The sequence below is a fragment of the Heliconius melpomene genome, chromosome 7 (genome assembly GCF_056956725.1).
Source record: "Heliconius melpomene rosina isolate 202511_hmr_F chromosome 7, ASM5695672v1, whole genome shotgun sequence".
Taxonomy (NCBI): domain Eukaryota; kingdom Metazoa; phylum Arthropoda; class Insecta; order Lepidoptera; family Nymphalidae; genus Heliconius; species Heliconius melpomene.
In genome coordinates this window covers 7,621,546-7,644,333 of record NC_140395.1, presented here as the reverse complement: position 1 = coordinate 7,644,333, position 22,788 = coordinate 7,621,546, and the positions used below count along the sequence as shown (strand labels likewise).

At 32.5% G+C, this 22,788-nt stretch overlaps 2 protein-coding genes and 1 non-coding gene across 5 annotated transcripts; 2 read left to right on the top strand and 1 right to left on the bottom strand.

Annotated features, from left to right (window-relative positions):
• Positions 1 to 382: 382 nt before the first annotated feature.
• Positions 383 to 6,424, top strand: LOC146537565 (sodium-dependent nutrient amino acid transporter 1-like). Its single transcript, XM_085187661.1, has 12 exons — positions 383 to 397; positions 473 to 532; positions 801 to 1,044; positions 1,360 to 1,564; positions 2,092 to 2,230; positions 2,434 to 2,562; positions 3,836 to 4,061; positions 4,284 to 4,396; positions 4,781 to 4,906; positions 5,154 to 5,351; positions 5,601 to 5,726; positions 6,308 to 6,424. The coding sequence occupies exons 1-12, from the start codon at positions 383 to 385 to the stop codon at positions 6,329 to 6,331; spliced, it is 1,605 nt and encodes a 534-aa protein (XP_085043787.1). The 3' UTR covers positions 6,332 to 6,424.
• On the top strand, positions 3,222 to 3,293 carry TRNAD-GUC (transfer RNA aspartic acid (anticodon GUC)). Its single transcript has one exon. It is a non-coding gene; the product is annotated as a tRNA-Asp (tRNA).
• Positions 6,425 to 6,679: 255 nt separating the features above from the next.
• LOC146537564 (uncharacterized) lies at positions 6,680 to 20,986 on the bottom strand. Of its 3 annotated transcripts, XM_085187659.1 has the most exons (11): positions 20,827 to 20,985; positions 20,697 to 20,716; positions 17,597 to 17,723; positions 15,342 to 17,351; positions 14,925 to 15,120; positions 14,405 to 14,639; positions 13,801 to 13,926; positions 13,417 to 13,584; positions 13,004 to 13,211; positions 12,297 to 12,429; positions 6,680 to 11,651 (listed from the first exon to the last, which is right to left on the bottom strand). In XM_085187659.1, the coding sequence occupies exons 4-11, from the start codon at positions 17,266 to 17,268 to the stop codon at positions 11,528 to 11,530; spliced, it is 3,117 nt and encodes a 1,038-aa protein (XP_085043785.1). In that variant the 5' UTR covers positions 17,269 to 17,351; positions 17,597 to 17,723; positions 20,697 to 20,716; positions 20,827 to 20,985; the 3' UTR covers positions 6,680 to 11,527. The 3 variants fall into 3 exon arrangements, with proteins under 3 accessions (XP_085043785.1, XP_085043784.1, XP_085043786.1); XM_085187658.1 differs by lacking the exon at positions 20,697 to 20,716 and having other exon boundaries at positions 20,827 to 20,986; XM_085187660.1 differs by lacking the exons at positions 20,697 to 20,716; positions 20,827 to 20,985 and adding an exon at positions 20,454 to 20,621.
• Positions 20,987 to 22,788: the final 1,802 nt, after the last annotated feature.

Genomic DNA, 22,788 nt, shown 5'->3' with positions numbered 1-22,788 from the left:
ACTGGAGGAAGGTCACGTTAAAAGCATGAGAATCCCCCGGAGGGCATGTATGAAGAGGTTGATGACAGAAAAGCGTGAAGCTATGTATGTATGTTTTAATGTTCCTCTATACATTATATATCATTTAAAATTATGTAACAATTTGGTCTCCAAATCACAAAAAAATGTCATCACAGAAAAAATGATTTTGAATATGCCAATATTGATAAATTTTGACTTTTCTGTGCTAATTAAATAAACTTTCTCCTTTATTATTTATTTTTAAAGTAATTAATGACAGTTGACATATTTAGTTGATATTTTGATTGATGGTTACACAACTCAATCATTTTCGTATTGTAGAAAAGATAAATATTTATATTAATTACAAATTATCGCTACAATGAGCGAAAGTTCGGTAAGTTTTTTTTGTATTGTTATTACCTACTTTAGAATTGAGGAATTAATCTAATTCCGAATAAAAAAATTACAGAGTACTCATACAAAAAGTACAACGGAAAGTGTGCATACAGAACTAACGGAGGAGCCTTTGGTAATTATACTATGAACTAAGCTTAAATAAAAATAATTTAATATTTTTTTAAATAGTAAAAGTATATACACACTAAGCAAACGAAATTTAATAAATGTATTTAAAACAAAATGTTGAGAATATTCTTGAATATTTACTAACTTAAACATTTTTAAGAAAAAAGTATTTACCTAATAATGGCAGGGTAATCTTGTGGTTATCCTACTTACAAGTTACATTTATTTTATTTTTTTTTTTAATTTTTTTAAACTACTCATTTTATGTCCAGATCCAAGACCGATGGACCAATAATATAAGTTACAGAGAGCTGGTAATGTCAGCCTGCATCAGCATTGTTCAATTATGGTGGCATCCCTATATACATGATTTTAAAAGATTAATTCCTTTTCTTTTCCTCTATAATGTATTTAGTATAATATTTGCGTATCCATCTTTTTACTTGGAATTGGCTCTCGGAGTTGTTACTAAGAAAGGTGTGTTTAATTGTTGGGATATGGCGCCTGTGGCAAGAGGTTAGTTACGATTTACGATATACCTAATTATATTTTAAATTCTATGAATGATCGCAAAATATAAAAGAGAAGCGTTATAATTTAATTTTGGAGGACATAATAATTATTCTTTTTTTAAAAATGCGTGGCATGCATATGCGCTGTCCCACTGTGCAATGAGAGCCTCTAATTCAAAAAAACAATATCTATAAAAAACACAATATTATGAGTCCAACGAAAAACAACAGTAGTCTTTATATAATTTTAATATATATAAGTATATCACGCATTTTTTTATTATAATATAGTTTAAATATTATTAAAACTTCTCCCAAGGTATCGGTATATCAATGCTCATATCGTGCATGTTCACTATACTGTCATTGGGTGCGATAAGTGCGTGGACCATGGCCTTGGTGGTGCATTCCATACATTCGTTCTTACCATGGCTTCATTGCGCTGCTTCTGCGCATCCACCTTGTGCTGCCAGGCACCGACCGTTGCCTAAGGGGAGTGAAACACCGGCCCAGTCGTTCTTCTTGTTAGTATTTCGTATTTCATTTATAACGCCTTTGAGTTCGGCCACTGAACTTTTAATACCTCCAGAATTCAGCGGAAAATGGAGAACAGAGTGTCTTAGTACTAGGTTCCCTCTGCCTACCGTGGTGTGTACGGGATAGAGCGTGAAGCTGTTATAACACTATCTTAATTCTTTTAAGTGGCCATGTTTGGAATTCGGACGGAAAGTGAGGAAATGCGTTAATTCATGACAATAAGAACTGAGTTACAGGCAGAGACAACTGCCTGCCTGAAGAGTATGTTATACCCAATAGTAGTATAAGTCGGATTTTCATTTGGATTTTTATTTATATTTAACACAGTGTTTTATTTCATCTATATACTTAGTCAAACAAAGTGCGATGTGGGGTTCCGTCATAGTTATCATTTAAAGAAAATGGAAAGTTAAAATAAAGTGACTCCCAGTGTAACAAGAAAAACGTTTGGCTATTTTTTAATAAGTATTTGTATTTGCAAATTATTTTAAACAATTTTTTTTCTTTCCTATAGTAATTTTGTCTTGAATCTAAAACGTGATGGCCTACAAGGCGGGTTTGGTAATGTCGTCAGCGAGCTAACTGTGTATTATGTTGTATCGTGGATATTGGTTTATTTTATTTCTTGCAAACGAGTCTACAGCTATTCGAAGGTACTATATACTTATGTACATTTTTAAATTCTATTTGTAAGGAAATAATAATATAAAATTATTATTTAAAATAGCATTTCCGTGTGTATGTGAGTATTTTTCTTATAAAATAATATTTTATTTAAAATCCAATACATTCACAGTAGCTCTCAATCATCTATGTAGCCTTATTGATTATTGTTTAAGAATGACCTTTTTTCCAGATGGTTCTTTTCAAGGATATTTTAGCGTTTTTCGTTTTGACAACCAGCGCGGTCGGTGTGGTGAGGCTGAAAGGAGCGACTCGAATGTTCTATGAATGCGACTGGGGTGTCATTTTTAATAGTTTTCAGGTGTTTATTTTGCTAAATTTTAAACATTTACTTCGTAATTGATTGCAAAAATATATATTTGCCAAAAGCTAATGTAAATGCTATGTTATATTTCTAAAGATATCTATTAACGAAATTTATTTAATGAATAAGGTTTTATGGCTTTAGGAAATTGTATTAGGCTTTTATAGAGTAGTTTAGTTTCATTTAAAGAGGTCAAGATTAATTAATAATATTGTTGGAATAGTCTTAGCACTGCGTTATCCAAGCCGGGAATAGTAATAAAACGAAATATATATTAGGTTCTTTGGTAAATTAAATACTTACTGTAGAGTATAGTCGACGAGCCTTGGCCGCCCTGAAGCATTGGCCAGTTGATCCGTACCCGCCCCAGAAAATTTACTAACAAAAATTACACCCTGAAAAATGAGCAAAAAAACCTGTTCAAACCTAGAGTCCAGGAAGGAAGAAAAAAATATTATTTTACCTTTTGCGCATTCATTGTACATTCAGGAGGAAATAAGAGAATAAGTTAGGAAAATAAGATAATGGAAAATAAGTTAGTAAGGAAATAAGTAGTAAAGTTAAAATCCTAAAATCAAATCTGCGCAGTTATCTATAGCTAAATCTAGGTAACTGTAAGTACATATGAAATTAGTTATTGGAATACATTGTCACTATCTTCGGTAGTATAGTGGTAAGTATCCCCGCCTGTCACGCGGGAGACCGGGGTTCGATTCCCCGCCGGAGAGTTTCTTTTATTATTATTTAAATTTTGTTTTTATTTTTTTTTTATTTATTTTTTTTGTAATTTGATAAAAGCTTGTATATTTGGATGTTTTAATTATCAATAAAAAAAAATATATGAAGTAAATACCAATGTAAATAATTAGATACCAATTTAAAATAATAATATAAATCCTAATTCATTAAAAATATTGCATTAAAAATTGTTGGAAAACATTATAAGTGATTAGCGGCATATTTGTAGCGTCTGAGGCCGAGGCCCGTGGGAAATTCATTCATTTCTTGGGGGCCACTACAAAAAAAACATCATTGTGTGTGTCCAACCTTAATTGATTTTAAGGACCTACTTTTATAAAATAATTATATACCTATTTATTATTAAATTTTGTTTAAAAAATATAGATCACTTTTGAACTCGCAACCCCTTGCAGAGGCAATATCTTCTGACTGGGGGCCGCTCGCACTTTGCCAGTCGTGCCACCCTTTAGTCACGCCACTGTATATAATATACCTACTTGGCCAACACTTTTTACTAACGCTTTTTTAGATTTGGCAAGAAGCCTTAGAATATTCGTTCCTCCAAATGGCCATATCTCAAGGAACATTAATAATGCTTGGTTCGTACTGTCCGAAAGGCAAGCACCCATTAGGCAACACGTCGATGTTCGCTTTCGCGATGTCTAAACTAAGTTGTACGATCAGCGCTTTGACATTGGGGGGTTGTCACGGTGCTCTCTATAGCGATTATGATAATAGTACTAATATTTGGAAAGGTTTGTTCTTATTTTGTATTTGTAATGTTATTTCTTTTTCTTTTTTTATAATATTTAAATAATTTTACTACACGCTCTCTACTACTACTAACCCACTTTACTATGCGGGAAAAGCGTAAAACGAAAAAAAAACAATGATTTGACTAATTTCTGTCTGTATTATTTTTTCTAAACTAGAGTTTTAAAAAGATAAGTGATATGTTAATAAGAAATTCTTTATAGGGTCATCATCCGCGATAATATTATGGGCAGACTATGTGTCCAGAGTACCCGGGAGCCAATTCTGGTCGGCTATAGTGTTCTTCACTCTTTGTGTACTCTCTGTTTCGTATACGGTAATTATATATTACTAGTTTGAAATTTATAAGAACTACTAACTAAGTAAAATAATGTGAGATTGTAGTAGATATTTTTTCGTTTTTCACTGGATTTTATTTACACGCTGTATCTCGCAGGGTTAAAATACGCCATTCTTATTAGGGCATTGCAAGTGTGAATGTGAATGGCAAAATATAATGTCGCGCTTTTGAATTGGTAACAGAGCGAAGCAAAATGAAAATATAATTAAAAAATAATTAATTCTCCCGATTGAGAATCGAACCTACAATCGTCGTGTTACAGTTTCAAGCTTGTGCCCCAGCGCCACGACGATCTCTTGTAGATATTTAACCCACAAATTGTAAGTAGGTAGTGCTAATAATGTTTATTTGAACAAACAGGCATTGCTTATACAAACTATTATGTCAACGTTCACCGGACGTTCAATAAGAAAAGTCACGTGGGCTTTTCTCATTTTGGCTTGCGTATTGTTTTGTGTTATTGGAATAATTACTCTTTGTACGCAGGTAAAATCATTTTCTAATGTTACTATGACTTGTATAAAAAGTATATTATTTTTAAATTATATTAGAATATCTCGCATGTCCCTAATAACATTGTCGGATGTGAAAATCGACAACTTTATTGGAGAGCCCGTCAAAGGTTAAAATTTATTATGATTTTTTTATATAAGTAAGGCCGTGGTTTAATATTATTTTTTTCAGTTTAATATTAATTAAAGCTCTAGATTTTCATTAACCTAAATAATTACAGGGCGGAATGTACATCCTTAATTTCCTTATGACGTGGCCGGTAACCAAGCCCCGTATCCCCATAGCGGCGGCAATATCGATAATTGTCACATACGTCTATGGACAAACGACGTTCTGTGAAGACGTTTACTTCGCTGTGGGGGAATACCCTTGCGTTTTCTTAAGAATTTGTTGGGCGTTAGCACCTATTATGCTTTTGGTTAGTTTCGATTACTTTTTTTGTGTGATTTTCTGTGAATATAATTGCCCGTCTGCGCCACGGTCCTTTTTTCATAAACATATGAATTTCATAGGTTATTAGGCTACATACTAAGGACTATCCACATGACGTATGTTGACAGCAGATTTTCAGTAGTCGTTAGCCCGTATTCAGGGACTCCCCGGGATGCTGTATAACGAATGAGCTTACGTTGCTTGTAACTAATACAATTAATGGTAATGTTTACAGGTAAACTTCTTATCGAGCTTGCTGTCGCTGCAGTCGGACACGGCTGGGTGGATACTGACCGTGGTCACTTTGCTGCCTACAGTCGTTTATATGACTTTGTATCTCGTATTTAAATTTCGTGTTCGGGTAAACATACATTTTTATTTGTCTATACATATATTTATTGGACATTGGATAAATCACTGCAGATGGTCTATTCTAAAATTTGATTTGCCGTTGGATTAGCGTGATGATGAGTTCAAATGTTATTTGTCGTCAAGTTTACACTTTCCTTGGTCCTGTTAAACAATGTGTGTTAAAAGGTCCACCGTACAGTAGGAATTAAATGTATAGTGAATGAAAAACGGAAAATATAGGAAGAAACGACAAGTTTCTTTCAAACTTTAGTAAATATATTTTACGCAAATTGATAATTAAGCCAGTAAACGAAATAAAAAATTTGAACCTGCAACCATTAGATTTGACCATCAGCCAGTCTAATAGGATAAGGCTGATAGAGACCTAATATTGTATCAATGGCTCATTCAAATTCAATTTTCCCTCTTATCCGCCGGGCTTTGTCTAGACAATGAAAAGTAATTCCTTACCAATGTGAATCGAATTCGCAACTATCGCTTTTAGAGTCAGCTGTGTCACTGGACCAAGATGACCTTTTTCTTTTTTTTTATTTTGGACTCTTATTATTCATATACGTTGGTTTGTTACAGAATATGGTTGCAAATGAAAAATAGGTGTTTATAATTATATTATTTAATAATATAAAACAAGCTTGAAAAAGGTGACTTATTTCATATAAATAACTGTTGTAGAACTAAAAATACACATTTTGAAAAATTATGTTGACGTTTTAATTTACATTTTCCTAATAAAATCTTTAATATTTGTGATTTTTCCATATTAAATGAAACAATGGAACGAATTAATCGCGTATAATTTAGAAAAATACAACTTGTAAAAATACATTTTTGGAGATTTCAAACACTGCGTTAGTCCATGGTCACGGGTAAACTACTCTTGATCAAAAATTATATTTACATATGCCTGTATCGCTTAAATAATTAAAAATAAAACAAAATAGCTCAGAATGACACCATATTTTATTCACAAAATTTTTCATAACACCAATTTGTTACCAAAATAAAGGATTATTTTATAATTAGTCATACACACATCCACTTTAACAACTTAAGAGCTCTGGTCATAATGGACAACGCTTATACAAGCTTTGATCTTAGACTGGCCTCGCCCATTACACCCAGTAGAGTATATTATTTACACATTCCAAATAAAAAGTGAACAAAAATTAAATATTTTATATTAAAACTGTAACTTTCAGACTTTAGTTTATATTTAATATTGGAGAATATATTAAAAAAAAAATTGTACACAAAAAGTACACATTCGAAATTTTAGGAATTATATTTTCTTGTTTCAGTAATTGTTATTATTAGGATATATTTTAGAATATTCGAGAAGGCAGTGGCCTACAAGTTACAGTTACAATACAAATCGTAAGTCATTGGGACACACTTTAATACAGCCTTGGATCTTAAAAACTATAATTAAACGTAACTTAAATAATGATCCTCTCATATAAAAATAATGATGCATTTAAAATCTAAGTACCTATATAGACCGCAACCGTTCATTGTAACATCCAGCTATAGTACTATTATTAGCTATAATACTATTGCACAGCTATTTCGATAAATTTAGTTCTAATTTAGTTATTTTTTTTTCGATATTCTTCATTGCACCGAATATAAAAATTTCGATCTGGGACTAGAAATAAGAAGTGTTAGGCTGCAGTCACACGAGTTTCTTAAATCAAAGTGCGACTAATTTACAATTTTTGATTTTTATATATAGGAAATTTATATATTAAAAATAAACCCTGAACATATTAAAAAACTTCGTGTGAATGTAGCCTTATATTGTATATCAGCATGTCATACGGTTAGACGCCAGCGTAGCTTTGTCATGTAAAACTCAAGATTCCACATCCACGTAATATAAATATGATCAGATTTGCTTTAAAACTGTTGAAAATTAAATATATCTATCTAAAACACGCAGACTGTATAAATGATTAAAACGTATTATTTTTATAGACATAATGAGCGACGTTAATGAAAGTGGTCAAAGTCATAACTGATATTTAGATAATTGAAAAAAGATGTATATGTATATTACAAATATATATGAATAATTTCAATATCATTATATCCAATAGTTTTACAACACGCATTATAATTTTATAAAATTATAAATTAGACCACTTTACACAAACAGCCACTAATATTTATACAAACTGTATATACTTAATCAAAAAAAGTAGTTAAAATTGACTGAATTGTGTTAATTTTAAGATTTCATACGACTCATTTATTGGCACAAGAGCATTCAAATACAAGAAACTTAAAAATAATAATTAAAATGCTCACTCAGTTTTTTGATCGATCTAAGCTACATCAGGAACGTTCACTATAAATACGACAAACTAAAACAACATTAATTAACTATATCTACATTAAAAATCTGAACGATGGTGTGAGGCATAAATAATTTATGAAGGTAGCTGTGAAAATTACTGTTAAAAGAAAAAAAAAAACATCAAAATAAAAATTATGTTAGATACTAATTATAAGCAATGTTGTTAAAAATTTAAAAAGTTGCTCAAACTATCATAATATTAATAAAACAAGAGTCAACTCCACATTTACAAAATTATTTATATGAGACATAAATATATATATATTTTTAATAATTATATCCACCTACAATTATAATATTACAAGATGGATTCTGGCCTTTAATAAGTTTATCATTTAATCCTATGTGACGTCACAGCCAACAGCTGATGGATAGGATCGATTTAGTAAATAGGAGTGCGGCTTTAATACACTACATAATAATATATTCTAATTAAAAAAATTGATAATAAATTCATTTATATATTACCTCTTTAACAAATCAAACGATTATTAGACGTAGAAGCTTAAATTGGTCAGAAGTTTCGAACTTCAGTATATATAATGTGCAACATATACTTAACTAAAAGGCAGCAATTATATGAAAATCTTATACTAATGTGCTCATAAATTACAAATCTGCATTGGGACCCTGCGTTCAGTCTCACGAGAGGAGCATACACAAAAAAAAACATGTACATACACATGCTTAATTTTTTTCATATTACTTAAAAACCTTAATTTGTTCATATATTAGGAATATGCACAAATACAGTAGTATATAGTTAAAATAGTTTAATTATTTTTTAAATCACTAACATCGTAGTGTATAAAATAATAATATAATCATGTATTTGAAAAAATGTAATAGCTTTAAAAGTAAATATATATATTATAGAATAATAAAATGTAATAAGTGTACGCTCCACTGTTTTACTTAAACAATCAAGCCACTCACTATAAGGAACAACATTACAACTTAAAAAAACATTTGTGCAAATACAGTTAATAGATGATCTCATATTTTATATTTATTTTACAATTATTTCAGTCCTGCCCACAATCTAGGATCTAAATTTCAAATGTATGTTTGGATTATGAGCCAAAGTATACTCACAAAATAACAAATTTACTTTCTAAATAAAACTAAGTTCATATATCTTAAAAGAAAATAATAAATTTTATTAACAACTTAATTGACTGTGTAAGCTTAAAAATATAGTGCAAGATTAAAAAAATATATAGTACACTACACCTTGGCTCATACCAATTTGCCCATGACCAATTGATAAAAGGAGGAGGAGGAGTGTACGAACAAACATATTTATACTGCCAAAACGTATATCTAATTATAATACGAGCTACCCAAATTCCGAGTAAATGAACAACAACCAAGTTATACTCGTACATATAAAAGGCTTAGAATACTAGTCGTAAACAACTCTGTACCAGAAACGATAAAACTAAATCTATATCGATCGTCGTTATATATAATAATAGTTAAATTGACTAATTTAAAGACTAAAATATTTTTTATTACAATTGGACTCCAACCAAATTGTTTTTTAGATAATTTTTATAACACTTAAGTAGAAAAGCTCTATTTAGTAGCAAACTCAAACATATTACGATTATTTTTTCTAGCAAAATATTATTTGGACGCGAGGGCCAAAGAGGCTAACTTATCGAGATTGATCTCTGCTCACTTTGACCCCTGCGGCATGTTTCAAACATATCTTTCGAAAAGGCCTTCGATATATTGCCTTCACAACTCGTAACTAATAGGTGTAATTATTACATTATATTACATTTGAGATCACGTATGCTTTACTTCAGATTCTTACAAAGCTACAATAGAACTAGTCACTTACAAAAACATACTATGGTTAAATTCATACAATTTTTTCAATACAAAAGATCAGATATTCATTACGCAATACCAAAAATTTCAACAGAAATTATATATTTCAGTTTGATTTTGAATAATATTAAAAACAGACACCCAGAGGCCAGACAGTTAACATATTTGGTACTTCAAGTATTCTAAGATCTCTGAGGGTCACCTTTCACTAGAGATAATATTTTTATTTTATTTCATGTATAAGAAAACTCTAAATACTTTTAGCACTATGGCATATTATCTCTATTATACTATTTTATAGACATACATTTAGTAATTTATTTTAATCTTTGTTACATGGTGGTCTATGTATATGAGATCCCTCAAAGAATCTCAGTATAATTGGGAGCGCCATATATAATCTATATATTTAACACTTACAATATAACAATTATATTAGACAAGTCATAGCAATTGTCCTTCACTTGGTATCACATTACAAGGGCACACCACCTATGATCAGTCCGTCGCAGCACCGTTTCATAAAACCCTACAAAATCTTGTCAATCAAACCCTTCTATAATATTATATAAAAAAAATCTAGGACGAAATTTTAAGTCAACTCCTGTATTTTATTTTATTAAAAATGCATTCTGGCATTCAATGCACATTTCGTTTTTATTGGCATGCACTTAGTACTGACGTAATAATACATATATGTATATAATTTTTTTAGTACATTACAATGCAAAATATATGAGAAATATAGAATAAAAACAAAACATGCACACTTTTCTGTTATCACAATATTTTTTTTATTTATTCTTTGTACTTTCCATCAATTCACTGATTTCCTGATGTTTTTGTGTAAGAAAGATAATCAATACAGAATCATGTACGAAGTTCAACAGTAACATTATTTTTTTTACATTTTTTAAAAATTTATAACACAATTCCATATTGTCAAAGTCTTAACACTAATAATAAAAAGGAGTGACAAGACATATAATATGTGTTAATTTACAATATCTATATACATTATAAATTTAAAAATGTATGTCCATTTACAATCAAGAACTTAAATAGTAAATTCCATACATATAATATTTACATAGGTTAGACCACTTTCAACTCAAAGCAGTTATAAAATATAATTTAATTTTATTGAATTATACAAATTAAATATAAAAAAAAAACAAAATCAGGACATTTTTTATCTTATACATAAGTTATTTACAACTAGCGCTATTTACATTAAATAACAGTTGAAATTTTCTAGAAATATCCAATTCTACGCAATAAAGGCATGGAAATCAAAATGAGACAGTTTCAAGACATTTGTGCTAAAAAAGAAAATCGAATATGTTGCCAACTAATTAAAGTTAGACTATTCAGTGCCAAGTTAAAAAAAAATATCCAAAGCTAATAAAATTAAAAAGTTAGCAACTTACATGGACATACATACTTATAAATAGTTTCGTTGTGCATTTCCGAGGCACGTAACTTACACTATACACTGTCACAGTTGCTCACTGTCCATTTTATAACTTTTTATTATATATCTATATAGTTATTTCTTGACAGTACATTTAGAATTTGTATATTTATTATAGGCCTTATTCCTTGCGATGTGGTAGCAATGTGTCATGTCTACGATACATTAGCAAGTACGGCATTCTTGGAGGCTTCGGTTTTAATACTTGGGCATCTGTCACTTGGGTTACGGTGGAATCATCATACCTTGAAAATAGAATGAAATTTTAATATTTGTTCAGGGTTATAAAAGACTATATGTTAAAAAAAATTATAAACTCAGTAAAGTTTGTCTACATACAAGTGTTTTATTCACTTTCAGAGACGAAAAATAAGTAGCATCATTGTATATCTAATTTTATATTATATATTTATTTATATGACACACCAAACATCATAACATAACATATACAACATTCATAAAAAAAAAACTTAAGCATCTAAATTAAAAACTAATATGTACTTACTTATGCTTGCAACTTATAATTTTAGAGCAATATGATTATACTGTTATTTTTTCTAGATATTAACGTTTTCAAAACATTTTTGAGTGATTGCTATAAGAAATGTTTAACCCTTAAATTACCCCTCATTAAGTTTATTAATTTACAATATAAGAAATTATTATTATTCACGACTTGGTAAAATATTTTCTTACATGAGCTCTAAAAATTTATTTGGGCTGGTCTAGTTATTGTGTTATTTATAATGGTATTACGTTATGTTGGCCTTTGTGTAAAGGGCCTATACAAGTGCACTATACCAATGCGTTTGTAATGTGTACATTTAAATAGTAAATAGAAAAATAAAATACATTAAGACTAGAAATCTAAAATATATTTTTTTATATACCTGATCCAACCAGCTTGCCCGTGGAAAGTATCGGTAAGGTAGTGACCCTTCACAGCCTCTACACCTTCATGGTATACAACGGCAAACAGTTTATATTGACGTTGCTTTGTCGAGTACTTTGTTGACATTATCTCTGTGGATATTAATATTTACCATTTTAATAAACAGGTACTTTTTAAGAATTATTATTATATAATACTTTTATTTAATTTAATTACTCAGTCCAAGTTGTCCACAAAATGGCGATATTTTTATCGCTTTCAGAGACGAAAAATTTATAGCATCATAGTAAAAACTTAACTTTAAAAATCTTTTAATAATGTTTGAGTCATTGTAGTGTTAAATAAATTTAATATTTGTACATAGAAAAACACTTATTGGATGTTTTCATAATTAATATTTCAATATTTAATGTATCACTAAGGTAACTCCACAAAATGTGGGAGATACATGAAACTTTACAAAGATTATGCAATTTCTTATATAATTTCACATTTAAAATACAAAGGCAATGACAGTGGGGCAGTGTACTGTAAATGGGATTGATGTAAATATTTTCAATTATGTGGTAAAATAAAATATGGTGTAGAGTTCACTAATCCAATATGCAATGGAGAATCTCTTCATACTAGGTTCTCTCTACTTTTTTATAACAAACCAAGAAGGCGAAAAAGAAAAATGAAATAAAAAATTAAAATATTACATACTTTGATCAATTTTCAGGTCAATGGGGAAGTCAATGTTCTTAACAATCTTAGCAGTGTGGCCCTCAGAGTCCAACTGGAAGCACTTTAGGTGTAACAGCAAGACCACTGGCAGCTGTTCCAATGAGAGTTGTTGCCAGGCATCCGAGACTCCTTCTAAGGTGTCCTTGCCTGATAGAAGTTCTAGTGCATCTTTGACTGTGACAGAACGCTGTAAATGTAATTATTATCATTTAATTTTTTTGTTTAACTTGCTGTGGCAGCATTACTGTAAATGTAACAGTTGTGGGTTCAATTCCCACTTGGCTGAATGGAGTACTTTTATTACTGGCAAGTGGGGAACGAAGTGCATAATATTACCTTTAACCTACCCTGCTATATACTACATAAAGCGTGAAACTAAAAAAAAAACTAACCTCAATATCCAATTGTAGTGTAAAGAAAGGTTGTACAGCATCAGTGACGTCATGATGTTGCGCCCTATGCAGCCGGAGGCGAGTACGGCCTCGGAATATATCAGCTACGGGCGTGCGACGCGCGGCCCAGCGGCGTTCAACCGCGCCGCGGTTACGGGGCCCCATTACCTGTGATTATAACGTGTTTGTTGCTGCGTTATATGTTTTACTTTTAAATAATAAATTAGCACCATAAAAAGCACCATTTACAGTTCAAAAATACAAGTTTGCCATTAGGCATATTCCAGGCATATATAACACACATAGATGGCATATATAACACACATAGATGTAACACACATTTTTTTGAGTTTTAATTATATTTTGGAGAATAGATATACATACCTTCCATTCATCATCATCATCATCTTCCTCAATAGGTTGTTGTTGTTGTTGTTGTTCTTGGGGAACAATACCATTTGGTTTTCCATTAGTATCTTTTGGTTCTTCTGGTTCCACCAGCTTTATCAACTGAAAAAATGAAAAATATTGTTATTTACAAAATTAAATACTACTAAATAAGGCTACTTATATACTAGTTTTCTTTAAAAATATATATAAGAGAAAATTTATCAATATTATGCATTGGCTGCTAAGCTTCTAAGTAAAAAAGATATTACTTAGTGGGATTACTATTCTGTTTAGCATAATTTAGAACACTATATTAACTGTTAAAATACTCCAAAAGTATACTATTTAATTTCAACTTCTTTACATAGAATAACATCACTTCCTACCGTGTCAATTTTACATATGCGTAAATACTGATAAGACACAATTCCAGAGATTGGTTTAAACATAAAACAGCCTTGAATATCAAAAATTTCTAAATATATGTACTTTTTTGTGTTTACCCAGGTAAAGATATTTGCATTAAGTAATTCATCTGGATGAAGCAAGCGAAACACTAAATAACGACTGTACAAAACCAACAATATTAACAATATACCTCAAGCATCTCATCATTGAGTGAATTAAGCAAACATCCCAAAAACTCCTCAGCATCTTCCTGTCTCCCCTCCTGGCTGCCGGGGAAGGGGCGGAGCGCCCGTAGTACGCGGAGCCCCGCGGATCCGTCTAGTGGAGGGCCTGCGGGGACCGCGGGCGCCGTACCGGAGGCAGGCTCGTTACGACCTCGCCGAGTGGTGGTCGCTAGCGGACTGAACTCGTAGCATAGCTCGACCCTGAAATTGATGTTAGATAGTTAATGTTTTTTCCGAAAACAGAAAAAAAACAACATCCCACTGAGTTTCTGTGGCAAATTATTTGATGTTCAAAAAATGAAGCAAGTATGTAACTTATTATGAATAAAATTATTACTTTCTTTTAGATCTCCGCCCGGCATCGAGACATAGATGTTGTGGCGGTCAACACCATCACTCAGTTTGGTCGTTCGGTTGTCGTTGGTTTGGTTTTTTTTCGGTCATTTTGCCATAACAGAAATGTAAAGTATGTAAACAAATACTTACATAGAGTCAATAACGGGAGTGCTAGACTTCCCACGTCGAGTCTGGTAGGGGAGGGCCTTCAGCATGTTGTAGAAAGGAGGACAAGCTATCAACGCCTGTAAAATCGCATTCACGTAGCAGTAGTTTGAACGATTTGTAAGACCACGCGGCAACAGCGACACCGGACGATGGTCCAATTGATATTTAGACAGGAACTCTGAAAAATATGTTTTTGTGATTTAAACTTATAACAAAATATTATGTAAATGAAAAACATCACTAAATTAAATGTTAATGAGTTGAAGTGTAAGGTATCAATCAAATGTTTTTGAGTATAAATTATGAATTAATATTTTATAATGAATATCATTTCTTTTCTTTTTATAATGCTAATCATTCTTTACCTTAACATTATCTTAACATAAAAAATATAATTACCTCCCATCCTATATGAATTGGGGTCATCACTGAATGGTGACGGCAGTATTGGTACTGCTGGTGAATTGTCCTTCTGTATTGGTACTTCACGGACATCTGAAGCCGGCGTAGTAACTGGTTTAGTGGGCATAGTAGGTGTACTGACATTGCTCACAGCATTCACTGATGTTTTCTCGGAGTATGATATTGTAGGTGTTCCTGACACTACTCTGGGTGTCGACAACTTATCTATCGAAGTTTGCAACGGTGAAGCGTCAAATGGTGGCACTTTTGCGACAGGTTTCTGTATATTCGTAGCTGCTGGTGGAGTAAGGGTTGTGGGACTGGACGGTTCATCTATAGGTACAATGGGAGAAGTGGCCGACAGACTGCTTGGTTTGTTGGAAAAGAGACTTGCCCATGATTTCCCTGGGGCCGGTTGCGGCTGAGGCTGTACCACGGGGGCCGGTACGGGTTCTCCCCTGATTCTAGGAGTGGGGGGAGGGGGGAAGTCTGAAGCAGTCGGTGCCGGCGGCGGCGGCTGAGGGACTGGAGTAGGTTCAGGTACTACAGCTGCTTTTCTCGAGTGTGCAAACGGTGATTTGTTTGTAACAATTACTGGAGGCCCTTGGGCATGTAGGGTTATGGAAATCGGCATAGGAGCTTTGCTGGGCGGCAGGGGGGGCTCTCGTTTAGCATGTTCTACTTGTGCAGGTTTATCATTATCATTATTATCATTTGAAGGTGACCGATTCGAGTTACCTTCCCGTCTTTGCCGATTGCCGAACGGCGCTTTCGGTGTTGATGCTGTTTGTTGAACAGGCACTGCTGCAGGTACAGGTGCTTTCGATGCTTGTTTTCCTGTGGAAAATGGTGCAGTTGGCCCTTTCGTTGTTTTTGCAGATACTGGTGGGACCTTAGTGCTTGCAACTTGCACAGGGGGTGCTGTTGATGCAGGGTTAAATGTTTTTGTTACATTTTGAGGCTGACTATTTTCTACTGGTTTATTATCTGGAATCCAGGCTGGTTTAGTAGGATCTTTCAGAGTTGGTGAGCTTTTTTCAGGCACTGGAGTAGGCTTTACAGATGCATCTATCCTCTCTTGTTTTGGGCTTCCTGGTCCCTTACTTATTTTGAGGTCTTTTATGGGGAGTGTCTCAGTTATATTTGCTGATGCTGATGCCGATGTTGCCGCAGTTACAGGTTTTTGTTCCTGTGGCCTATCAGGAGTGTAGTTTTTGTTGTGGTTTTGACCTTGAATGAAATTCTTAGCATGCACATTAAATTGATGGGGTGTTGATTGATGTGGCGGCTGTTGTGGTATGGACATCGGTGCTGGGTGGTGAGGTGGTGGGATATACATGGGAGGCAGGTACTCTACTCCACCCTCGACCGGGGGCCCATAGGGCGGGCCATAGTGTGCTGTCGCGTAATATGCGTCCACTGCTTCTTGTTCCATCACTACTTCTTGCTGATATTCATCTGGTCCCTTTTCAGCATCACCCTCTACTGGCATTGGGTATTCTGGGTAATATGGCGGGTATGCGTATGGCCCATACACCAAGGGTTGGTACATGGGGAGATGGTACAAAGGGGCGCCTTGAGCTTGTGCAGCGGGATAGTATTGTGAATAGGGAACGTAATATGGTGGCGGTTGAGGTTGAGGAGGAGACGGAGGTCGTTTGCTGCGTCGGTCTCTTCTATGGTTTCTCGAATTGCGTTCCACTTGCTGGGGGGGCGGAGGGACGTATTGCGCTTGCGGCGGTTGGTAGTACTGGCCCATGTATCCATGCACGTTGACATTGGCGGTGACCTGACTGACGTATACATTGGGAGGTGCGACAGGCCACTGGTGCGGGGGTGGCGGCGGGTAGGAGGGAGGCTGGACATAGGGCGGCGGCGCGTGGGGCGGAGCGCCGGCGCTCCGCTGCGGCGAGTGGGGCGCCATGTCGCACTCGCCGCCCGACAGGCTATCCAGGCTGCTCGACACGGTCGGTGGCCCCGCCGTGCTTGATGAACAAGATGAAATATCTAGAAACAATATTATTTAACTAATTTATTAATTATCCTTTACTAATTTAAGTACAACATAATTTATGTTTTAAAGCCCTAAGAAATCAGGAGGTAATTTACGTAATGGCTTTAAAAGAAGTCTTAAATTGTCTCCTATAATATATTATTTTCAAAATATAAAATGTAATTTACTGCATTTTTTTTGAGTAAGTTTTAGTTGCCACTATTGTAATACTAGAACTAAATATATTACGAGTGCTTACCTACAGCAGGACCTGTCCAACCGGTGCTTACGGTGGACTTAGTAGCAGGGTTTTTTTCAAAGAGAGCACACTGCAAACTGCTCAGTTCCGCTTCTTTCACATCTGATAAGTCTAGGAACTCATATTCCTGCAACACGGCACAGATATTCAACAGTGATCTTAAAGCTAACATACTGTTTCCCTTGCCATTTTTATATAGTAGAACCTTAGTTCATCCAATTTTAGTTTTGATTTTTATTTTTTATTTTTGCTCACTTTCTGCAGTGTGGACTTGGTAGAGTACACTTAGGGATACAGCTATTCTTTTTTATACACATTTATATAAAAAAAATATAATACTTCTAAAATGAGGTAGTTATATTTGCAATATTTTGTATTATGTTATTTTTTATGTATAAGTTTAATATTTAAATTAAAAACTCAATTTTATGTTTATACATAAAAAGATCAAGATTTCTAGTATTAAAAATTCTGAGTTTGAACTGAAACATGCCAATTTTGGCTGAAAGAGGAACAACTACATAATGTGTTGGATATTAGACTTAAATAGAAAGCCCGATGTATTATTGTAAACAATTGGGTTACCTAACATATATATGTTTAAAAAAATCCATATTTAAATAAATATAACAACAAAAATATAGCATATATAGTAACTCAAGTCTAAGAAGAAAATTTGGTTAATAATATATAAAAAAAGACCAACTTTTCCATCAGTCTATCAACTAAAGCAATTCAATTACACTACAGTACTGTTACCATAAACTTTGCAACCCATACTATAATAATAAATTCAAGGACTTTTGACATGCAATTAATTAAACCATATAGAAGTCAATAAACCAATCTTCATTCAAATCAATATTTAAAAAAAAAAACTAACTTTTCTTAATAATTCCTGTAACTTGTGAAAATATATTATGAGATATTATAATGTATGTGTAGTATATAAAATTTATTTTTTTCAGCATCACTCTATATCCCGCACACAGCAGTGTAGGCAGAGGGAACCTAGTGTTCAGACACTCCATTCCCCACTTTCTGCCGCATTCCGGAGGCATTGCATGTTGAGTGGCAGAACTCAACGCTGCGCTTTGCCTCGACACCAGAGTGAAGAAATGGAAATATAAACTTAAATGTTTCATTTCCTCGAGTGGGGATCGATCCCACAACCCTCGCGTTACAGTCACACCATTGTGCTGCTGCGCCACAATGGCCTCGAATATAAAATAATAATAATCATTTAATTATGCAAACATAAAAAAAATCTATATTACGGTTTACTTTGGACAAAATATTGGATATTGCTGTCTGCTTTTCATATGATTAAAATTACCTCATGCATTACTATATCTTTTTATATTACTTTTCTTAATATAGATTAAATACATATTCTCCCACTTGTAGATTGTAAATTTGGATATTTATATCAATTGTAATAAAGAAAGAAATCCATTTTAGGTTCAACTGTAATATTAAGATTTTTACAATTATTGCACTGACTATAAAGACAACGGTTGTGGGTGTGATTCCCATTAAGAGGAATGATTTACTGACACCTTCTCACTCTGGTAAGTGGACAAATGTAGTGTCGAGTTTTGGCACTCAACACACATTGTCCATTCACATGTCCCCATTATGTTTCCTATCTCTCTACTATGCTAGCGGGACCCGTGTGAAAGTTGTTAAAATATATGATTATACACATTAGACGAAACAATTACATTAGAGAAAAAATATAAACATTCTATAATTTAATAATAATATATGTAAAATTATAAATATTCAAATGATAATAAAGTGAACATTTAAGATAAGAAATTGCAAGTCATTTGTTAAGATGGAACAATAAATAAGAAATAGTAAAATTTATTATGATTGTATGATTTAGAAATAAATTATTATTATTGAACTACTTTATTACTTAAATTTTGGTACTTTTATGAGAAAATGTATGACAAGATATGATAGTTTGTTTAAACATTAGACAACAAAAAAATGCTTTAATTTAGAATTTTATTAATAAATTATAATTTATTTAAAATATTGTAAAATTGACCTTTTATAAATCATTTTTTATGCAAAATTAATTTACTAAAAATAATGTAAAAATGTAAATGGCAATGGCTTATTTAATTATACTGCAAAATTGTTTATGGTTCTCACATATTTTCTATATACAAAAAAACAAAGAGTTGCAATTTTATTATATGTATAGATAATTTAATAATGAAAGTAAGTTTCATATTAAGTAAAATATACAATTGTAACAATTAAGAAATCTTAAGGGTTGGTCACTTTTGGAATTTCTCATATTTTAGTTTACATAGTAATAACTAAGTCAACCAAATAAATAATAATATTCATAATTGTAAGCTATACACAGTAGTGTAATTTAATTCCGAGTTGCAACTGTACTTCTTTCTTTTTAATATAATTAAGTCAATTAAAGTATTCAAATGAAGCAATTGTAACTGCTATTATTTTTTACTATTTAAATGATCTAATTAGAAGTAGCAAAAAAGTACACCGCTGTATTTATACCTACGAAACTGAAATGAAAAGTAACCTTGAAGATGCAAAACGTTCAGGCCCCAGGGATGACAACCCAATATGAACATTGGACCTCATTACACTTGTCAAATTTATAGGTTATAAATACTTTAGTCATAAATACGACTACACACCAAGCGTATTAAATAAGATAATAAATATATTAAGTGTAAAGGTACTGTATATTCAACATAAATATATATTTGGGTCGATACCGACTAAATAACAACAACAAAACCATCTATGCACATGTGGTTTGTCAAGTCATGTAATACGATGCAATGCAAAAGTGAAAATGACATACCTAAAATCAATGTTTAATGAATCGCCTCCGTCTTTATCCTTTTAAAGCACGAATATTTGCCTCTAATCATTTCTTGTTAAAACTCAAAGCCAACAAATGTGCGGAACATTTGGAGGACTATAAGATGGCGTAACAACGCTCGGTTGCCGGGTGCCATGTATTGACAAATCAACAAACTTTATAACTTTATCGTGAAAACCTATATTAAAAATCATCTATCTTAAGAAAACTATTATCACTTACCTCCCACGTGCACACAAATTCTGGAAAGAGATATTTTTTCTAATGTAATGGCTAGTTTCAATATCACCAAAACAAGAAACAAAAGCCAAACAAAAATGTTATAATATTGCTGTAACTATGGAATCCTTACCGTTTTCATCAAATCCATGGCCTTTTACAGAACACCATTACGAATAATATTGCTTGAACATTACATATGTAAGAAGACTGCGGCTTGCGGAATAAAAATCTTGGAACGGGATCAACGTCGAGGCCATGCACTCACCAACACATAACAGGATGTGATAAAACCCGCGCCATTTTCAATTTCATTTATTTTAACCAATAGAATTACTGGTTTCGAACCACAGACATTAGATATCAAGGTACAATTTCAATATTGGCATGCTTGCTCGGATATTACGCAATTTCATAGATAATTATTTCAATTGATTATTTATTTTATAAAAGGCAATAATATAATTTATATAAAAAATATATGAAATAAGAAAAAGAAAACAAAAACAATTTACATTCTTATATAGTAAAAAAGAATGCTTTGCCATGTCAAAATAATATTTTATTAAAATTATTTTATATGGCAAGGAAATAAAAGCGCGAATTTTTAAATGTTCGAAATTCAAGAATATTTATTTTTGAGGCCGCTACAATTGCAATGGAAGAAAATAGAGATGAAATAATATGTATGAGAATAATGACTAATTACATAAAATTTCGCTACTTATTTCAGCAAAACTATAAAACTAAATTAAGGTGAATTGCAAACTTTTCAGTATAACGATTTGTTTTTCACAGTATATCATCAAATTTATTTTTGAATTTCAGCATTTCTTGTATTGTGTAGCTTTTAGTACAAATTATAGTTCAAGGATTCTTAGGTATAGGATGATGGGGGAAATTTCTTTAACTTAATTTGTATTTTGTATCCATCGCATATTTTCACAGTCAAACAGCGTCTAATAAAGTCAATTTAATTTTGTATAACACATTTGTAATAATTGTTTTCTATAATAGTACCTATACAATTACATACGTACTTTATTACGCTTCACATTGGCCTTTAGATGACTAAATGACATGACTCAATGACAGATGACTGAAACTATGAAGTTTCACCAATTATATTAATTTAGCTACTTATTATATTTTTTACTAAACATTTTTCTTACAAATATTTCATAGAGATCTTTTAATTATTTGTATTTGCTCTATCATTCTATTATTTCGTAGATTGAAAATATAGTTACAGAATACGTGCGTCACCTTACCTGCCTACGACTATTAGGAGAGCCTCTTATCTTATATTGTCCAAATATTGTCCTGTTTGCACAGTCGCCTAATTCGGCTGCTACGTGCGGTGCTGTATTATATTCTATCTGACTTATAATATTATCACGAAACTATTTATGACTTAAAGTAAATCAAATGAAATCAAATCCGCTTCACGCTGTATCCCGCACACAGCAGGGTAGGCAGAGGGAATCTAGTGTTAAGACACTCCGTTCCCCATTTTCTGTAGAATTCTGGAGGCATTGCGTGTTGAGTGGCAGAACTCAACGCCACGCTTGGCCTCGACACCAGAGCGAGGAAATGGAAATATAAACGTCAATAAATATTTCACTTCCTCGAGTGGGGATCGAACCCACAACCGTCGCGTTACAGTCACACCTTGTGCCGCTGCGCCACGGCGGCCTCAACGTACGGACGTAAAGTATTTATACATTTAATATAAAAACAAATTAGTTTGATATAAAAGCAAGGTAATTCAATGTAGTTGCAAAACGTAATGTATTTTTTATTTGATAGAATTGGAAAAATGGTAGTTTAAGATTTTCTCAATTGCTTTTAATTTAAGTTTTAGTTGAGCTTTTAGATATTGAAATATTTTTGCATGAAACAATTTGCTTACCTATATGAAGTTCAATACATTGTAACATAGAGGCTATGATAGCGCAGTGGAATACCGTCTGCCTAAAATCCATGGGTTTGTATTCGAATACCACTCGCATTTCGGGAGTTTCCTGTTTGTAGGTTCTCTATATATATTGCAATTTTATTATGTGTAAGTACTTGGAGATAGATAATATTATAT